This window comes from Barbus barbus (genome assembly GCF_936440315.1).
Source record: "Barbus barbus genome assembly, chromosome: 37".
Taxonomy (NCBI): domain Eukaryota; kingdom Metazoa; phylum Chordata; class Actinopteri; order Cypriniformes; family Cyprinidae; genus Barbus; species Barbus barbus.
This window is the reverse complement of record NC_136715.1, coordinates 576898-583678: the sequence shown is the minus strand read 5'-3', so window position 1 is coordinate 583678 and position 6781 is coordinate 576898. Positions and strand designations below refer to the sequence as shown.

At 36.2% G+C, this 6781-nt stretch overlaps 1 protein-coding gene across 1 annotated transcript in view; it reads right to left on the bottom strand.

Moving 5' to 3' along the window:
- Window positions 1-407: 407 nt before the first annotated feature.
- The window catches only part of LOC306857027 (lysyl oxidase homolog 4-like), a 29931-nt gene continuing 23557 nt past the window's right edge, over window positions 408-6781 (bottom strand). Inside the window, exons 13-15 of the mRNA XM_079396670.1 lie at window positions 6086-6222; window positions 2513-2624; window positions 408-1715 (exon numbers count right to left, since the gene is read on the bottom strand). Of these exons, the coding sequence (XP_079252796.1) occupies window positions 1645-1715; window positions 2513-2624; window positions 6086-6222 (320 nt within the window). The 3' untranslated portion in view covers window positions 408-1644. The remainder of the gene's footprint in view (window positions 1716-2512; window positions 2625-6085; window positions 6223-6781) is intronic.

The window sequence follows — 6781 nt, the reverse complement described above, 5'->3', positions numbered from 1 at the left end:
TAAAGCTGTTTTCAGAAATTGCTAATGTTCATTGTTTTGAATGTCTTCCACATTAGTCATTTAGAGCTGAAAACATTTCCCTTTGATTTCAGCTGTTTTTCTGACTCATCTGGCAGATATTTGTTCTTGTTTTAATCATAAACCCACTTCATTTTGATCCGTGTCTCAGAAAAACAAGACTTCATATCTTCACTTCACATCTCCAGTAAAAGTATCTTTAGACCTTTGCACTGGATCTGGTTTCAGGGTTTCTGCAGGTGTTATGAATGTAAATGTAAAACTGTTTTAAGACCATCAGCCAGATGAGGTTTGCTCTTATGTGTGGTTTTAATGCGAGTTAATGTATGCATGTGAAGTATAATAGTTGTCTGCTGAAGTCAGTCATTATTATTATCATGACTCTCATGCAGTATGAAATATCAGATTTCTTGTTTATTTTTCAAGTATTGAAGCACAATCTGTAAAACAAGCGACCGCCTGTTTCTCTTCATAGAGAGAACGCCTGAGGTCAGACAACCCAGAGTTCATGAACCTGTACATGCCGATACAACAGTGATCAAACCTTTGTTACACAGATTCTGCTGCTCCGTTTGAGCCAGAAACAATTATAATAAAGCATAATAATATTAAAGACTAAATGAGCCACTAAAACCAGCACCAGTGGCCAGAGACATAAACATGAGAAACAACGGCTGACCGACACGGAGGGTAAGAAAAAAGAAACGTCTTTAGAAAAAAAGGCTGTATAAAGTCAGGATTGTGTGTTAGGATTCACAACATGATGAAAATATCAGAAATCATCTACAGATGCGCTTCTCAACCTTTCTGACTGAAAGTCATCCAAACCAATATTCAACAATAATTGTGACAAATGTTTTATGCTTGTTTTTTTACTTTATTATTAACAGAAATTAAGGTTGGTATCAATATATTAAATTAAATATGATTCATTTTGTGATTCCAAAAGTTTCAAAAACTTTGTTCTTCGATAAAATATAAATTGTTGAAAGGGAAAAAAATATTTTTTAGAAATTTGGAGTTAGAAAGTATCGTTTAGAAAATATTTTTTTAGCATTTTAATTTAGAGTTTGATTATTTTAACATCTTTAAAAAAAAATATATACAGTATATATATTTTAAGTCACCCTGGTTGAGAAGCGCTGATCTACAGAGAGATTTTAAAATGAAAAACAGGGAATAAACATGTTTTATTTCCAACAGACCAAACTAGCATACTTAAAAATAAAAAAAATTGTGTGTGAATTAGATTCTGAAAATAAGCTCAAGAAGCAGGGAAAAGACACTTTATGAAAGAAAATTTCTATGATGTTTACTTCAGATCATCCTGAAAAACAATGTTCCAATTTCATGACTGAGTGTCAATATTAGTGTTATTGTGTGACATTACATTATTTCCTGTGGATCTGGAATCAGTGATGAATCAATACACACAAGAGCCGCATCCAGATGTGCTGGAAACTCATGACATCTCTTCATTATAACAGCAGGAAGTTCTTCTGATCTTCTGCTTCATGAATACTGGCCGAAATGCACTGTAAACGCCCACCTGTCAATCATCGCACTAGCCCCACCCCCTACCCGTCAATCACGCAGGCTCCGCCCAGCTAGTGTTGCTCCACTCCATCAGAGGAAGTTGTTTGAGATCTGACGCTGGTGTTCAAACAGGTCCTCTACCTCGGCGCTGTAAGCGTCGCCTGAAACACCAGCACAAAACAACTTCAGAAATCACACATTTATTTACAGCTTAAAACTCTTAAAAAATCTTTTTTGTTATTTGAAATTTATTTTTGTTATTTACTGTAAAAATAATTCTAACAAAAAATTACTTTGCAAGAATTTCACTTAGAAAGTTCTAGAAAGTTTCACAAATAACTAAAAAGACAACAGGGAAAAGCTTTTATAATAAGGAAATAGGGAAAGTTTTATATATATATATATATATATATATAAATGCATAATAAGAAAGTCTTGTAAAACATATCCCAATAATCGTAAACTTAATATTATTATTAACTTTTTATTATTTCAACTGTAAGCATTATTCATTTTTATTTATTTTTTATTTAGTATTAAAAAACTTTCAGTAATTTTTTTTAGACAGTTGTCAAAAGCACTAAATGTTTTTTAAAAAATGAATGTAGTTATTGTTTCACTGTAAAAAGTGATAAGTTGACAACTTAAAAAAATTGAGGAAACCCGTTGCCTTAAAATTATTACGTAAATAATAATTTAAAAAAAAAGTTAAGTGAACTTGACAATTCACTTAACTTATACTTTTTTTTAAATTATGAATGACTGTTGTAATTTGAGTGTAGTTGTCAGATGTGCTCTGGATCCGGAGCAGCTCGAGCTGATATTAGTACAGGATGTTCAGTATAAGAAGCAGTACAGGATGTTCAGTATAAGAAGCAGTTCAGGATGTTCAGTATAAGAAGCAGTTCAGGATGTTCAGTATAAGAAGCAGTACAGGATGTTCAGTATAAGCTCTCACCGGTGTGGCAGCTGTACAGATACACGCGTCCTCCGTCGTAGCGGCAGCGGCAGCGCATCACGTTATTCTGGAAATCAGACTCGGCCATATCGAGCGACGGATTGACCTCCACCTGCGGACACACAGCCGTCAGATCCATCCCGAGCGATCTCAGACCACACTCATCTCTCATCTCATCAACAGTAATCTGATCCTCGGGTTCCATCAAATCTTCGAAATAGGTTGTTCAAAAGAAAAGGACTGAATTTGGATTAGATCACAAAATCCAATCCTTGATTAAATCCTCAGTTTGTGAAGCTCAAAACGTTTTAGTAAGATTGGGATACTTTTGATCCGAAAAAAACAGGATTATTCTGATCCCAGCAGAAGAGTGGATTTCAGGAACAAAAATGTAATAAAACTATAAAACTGGTCCAAAAAAGAAATAAATAAAGCGCTAAAATTCAAACTGGAAAAAAACAACAACAAAAAACTGCGTTATATCCCAGTATACTTTATTAGAACATGTTACATTTTTTCAAATAATTAAACAATTTTATTTTTTATATATCTTCAAAATCAAATTATAACATCAAATTCATCAAACTTTATTTATCAAAAGTTTTATTTTTGCATCGAAATGCAAGAAATATATAAATGAAATGGATTAAAAATAATTTAAACATTTTAAAATCTTATCTCTTTTTTTAATTATTTACAAATGTTTAAAATGTAACAGATTTTATTATCATATAGTTTGATTTTTGGCCCTTCAAATTGAAAGGTTTTGGCTCCTCTGATAAAGAGGAATATATATATAAAAAATGCAAATACTTAAATAATAACATCAATGTTACATGTGTGCTTTATTTAATGAGTATGTGGTTGTTTTTACGTTGTGTATATTTAGTTTGATTATTATTGTGTTGTGGATTTTTTCTGATGAGCGCGCGCAGGTGCACGGCGTTACGGTGACGTCAGCGGCGTTTCTGCTCGGTTGATTTCATAGATATCTATATTACTGACAGTCAGTATTTATTTAAGCCTGTTTGGAAGATTTCTCCGTCTCTCCCTGCTTGGTGGTTTATTTTGGAGCCTTGTGTGACCAAGCTTGTTGTTATGTTGATGTCATACAGATGATGGTGTGGCAGTTCGTCGAACAAAGGAGACTTCGGGAGGTAGGAGCCGGTTTGCTTCGTCTACAGTTTTCTGCTGTTTTGAGGCTAGCAGGAGGTAAGAGCCTGTTTTTTCTTTGATCTTTATTTTGTTAGGAAAGAGGTTCATGCGGTAGTAGCTTGGGAGTTATGTTTATTATTTTGGCTTTATTCCCCCTCCCGAAGGTTATGTTTTCCTTTCGTCTCTTATTAATGTATTAATACATATTTTCTGTTTATAACACATACATTGGTATCTGGACGTTAATTTAAATCGATAGAGTGGGAGAGGAGACTCCGGGCACCTTGTTAGACGCGGGGTTGAGGTGCTCTATTTTTTAAAATAAGACCTGGTGGGTTTAAGTTAATTGTGCGAGCCTGACGGGGGGCTGTGGTGGTGCAGCTATGTCGGATACCTAACAATCAATTACGTAAATAATAAGCCACTTCAAAAAACGGGTAGCTGCAGCCTGGAGCAATGGGCGTGCTGAAATGAGGCGTTCAGACAGGTGAATCAGTACAACAAAATATACCCCTAACCTACCCCCACACCCTGACAGACAGCTTTGTCGACCAATCATGACCTTTCTCCACGCCCCTACCTTTTGGCACGCCCTAACCTTTCGCCACGCCCATTGCTCAAGCCTGCAGTTATCCCTATTGTTTTATTTGTTCTCAGCAACATAAGAGAATAATGTCTATAGTCACAGTAATATTACAGCAATGCTTCCTGACAGCGGCGCCTGGTGGCCTAGGTTTGTACTGCAGGCTGATCCTATTCTGTTGGTTTTATGAGAGAAGTGTTTCTAAGAGAGAATTTTATTTTTTTTAAGAAAGAACATGCTTTTTAAAAAAGTAAAGTTTTTGAAGACAAAAAAAGAGAAAAAAAGTTTTTGAAAAAGAAAACTATTAAAGAGAAGAGAGTAGAAAAAGAGTAGGGGTGTAACCCTGGCATCCTGGCCATATTCACCCATTGGCCCCTGACCATCATGGCCTCCTAATCATCCTCATACACTGATTGGCTGCATCACTCTGTCTCCTCTCCACCAATAAGATGGTGTGTGCTGGGCGTTCTGGCGCAATATGGCTGCCGTCGCATCATCCAGGTGCTAATCACTGGTGGTGGTTGAGGAGACCCCCCCCCCCCTTCCATGTAAAGCGCTTTGAGTACCCAGAAAAGCGCTATATAAATGTAACAAATTAATATGAGAGAAAAAAGTTGTTTGAAGACAAAAAAAATTGAAAAAAGAAGTTATTAAAAAAAAAGAGAAAAACGTTTTAAGAAAAAAACAACTGCTAAAAAAGAAAATAAATTTTGAAGAGGAAAAAAATCTGGATAAGCATAAGCATCAATAAGCATTTTTTGAGTTTTTGAAGAGAGAAAAGGTTTTAGGGAGAGCGAGAGACTCGGCTGAATGTGGTTCAGAGTTTCAATAGAAGAATGATTCTCTGGGGTAATGAGCTCGTTCTGTTCTGATGAGGCGGATTTTCCTTCCCACACCGAGACCGAGCGGAAAAACCATCGACACGAGATGCTCATTCCTCACAGACGACTATTGTTTCACATATAAACACACTGACCAGAAACTCCCTGCACTCACACTCTTCATTCACTGTATTTTTAGATGCTTTTCAGAAATAAGGAGGTCACCAAGAGGAGGTTTTGAGAGGTTTGGTCAGGATTAGTTTCTATTTAACCTTCTGGTGCTGTACTGAGGTTCCCCAAGGCTCGGTGCTTGGACCACTTCTCTTCTCCATCTACATGTCATCTTTAGCATCTGTCATTCAGAAGCATAGCTTTTCATATCATTTCTATGCTGATGACACTCAACTCTACTTCTCCTTCCAACCAGATGATCTGACCGTAGCTGTTCACATTGCAGCCCTCTGGCAGACATTTCTGGCTGGATGAAGGATCATCACCTTCAACTCAACCTTGCTAAGACAGAACTGCTCGTGGTTTCAGCCAACCCAGCACTTCATCACAACCTCTTTATACAGATAGGTTGGTCAACCATAACTTCTTCCAGGACAGCCAGGAACCTTGGTTCAAGGTACTGATGCTTGCCTACAAGACAACCACTGGCACTGTAGTATACCTAAACTCTCTGGTTCAGACCTGCGTACCTCCAGAAGCGTGCGTTCTGCAAGTGAGCGATTACAATTCAAGATTAACAGCAGTTTAAGATGCAAATGTCACTTTCAGGTCTGTGCTCAAAATATTAATAAATGGATCAGAACTATTTCCTAAATATCAGTACCATAAAATATTAAATGAAAAACATTATCCAACTGGAATATCATTGAAATAAAATATTTTGGTCATTTGACGCAGCACCGGGGGTTCAGTGTGTGTCTGGGTCAGGGTTAGATTAGAGTGTGACCTCTGACCTGGAGGATGAGAATGTCGGGGTTAGGGTTAGATTATGTGACCTCTGACCTGGAAGATGTAGTCTCCGGGCCGCACGTCGGTGATGTCCACCCACTGGCAGTCGATGTCGTGGCGGTACGTATCCCAGCAGCCCATGCTGATGCCCTGATCGCCCATGTTATAGCAGGCGTAGCGTTTGGTCAGGCCTGTGTGAGGACCAGCTCATCATTAACTCTCTCTCAGTCAAACAGGAAACATCGCAGCGTTTCTACTGTGCTCTTATTCTGCAGGGGTTATATTTCACTAAATACATGCAACTTCAAAAATCTCTACTTTTATTCCTTATTTTATTTGGATTTGAAAAGTACTCGTGACATTTTTATTCCAAAATAATCAACTCATTATTTTCCAATTATCATGCAGAAAATGTTTGTGAAAAAAGAAAAAGGTTTTTAAAGTGGGAAACTTCTTTTTGTTTTTTGAAAAGAAGAAGAAAAGTTTTTGACCAAAAAATGCTTTGAATTATTATTATTTTTTTATTTTATTTTTTTGTAAAAACAAACAAACAAAAAAATTGGAAACATTTTGGGGGAAAAAAAACTTTGAAAAAGAAAAGTCTTTGAAAAAATACCAAAAAAAGAGAAATTATTTGAAAAAAAAAAAGGTTTTGATAGAAATCTTTGAAAAAATAAAGTAGAGAAAATTCTTTGGAATTGAGAAAAAAAATGAAAAGGAAAAAGTCTTAGAAGACAAAATAAAGAAAAA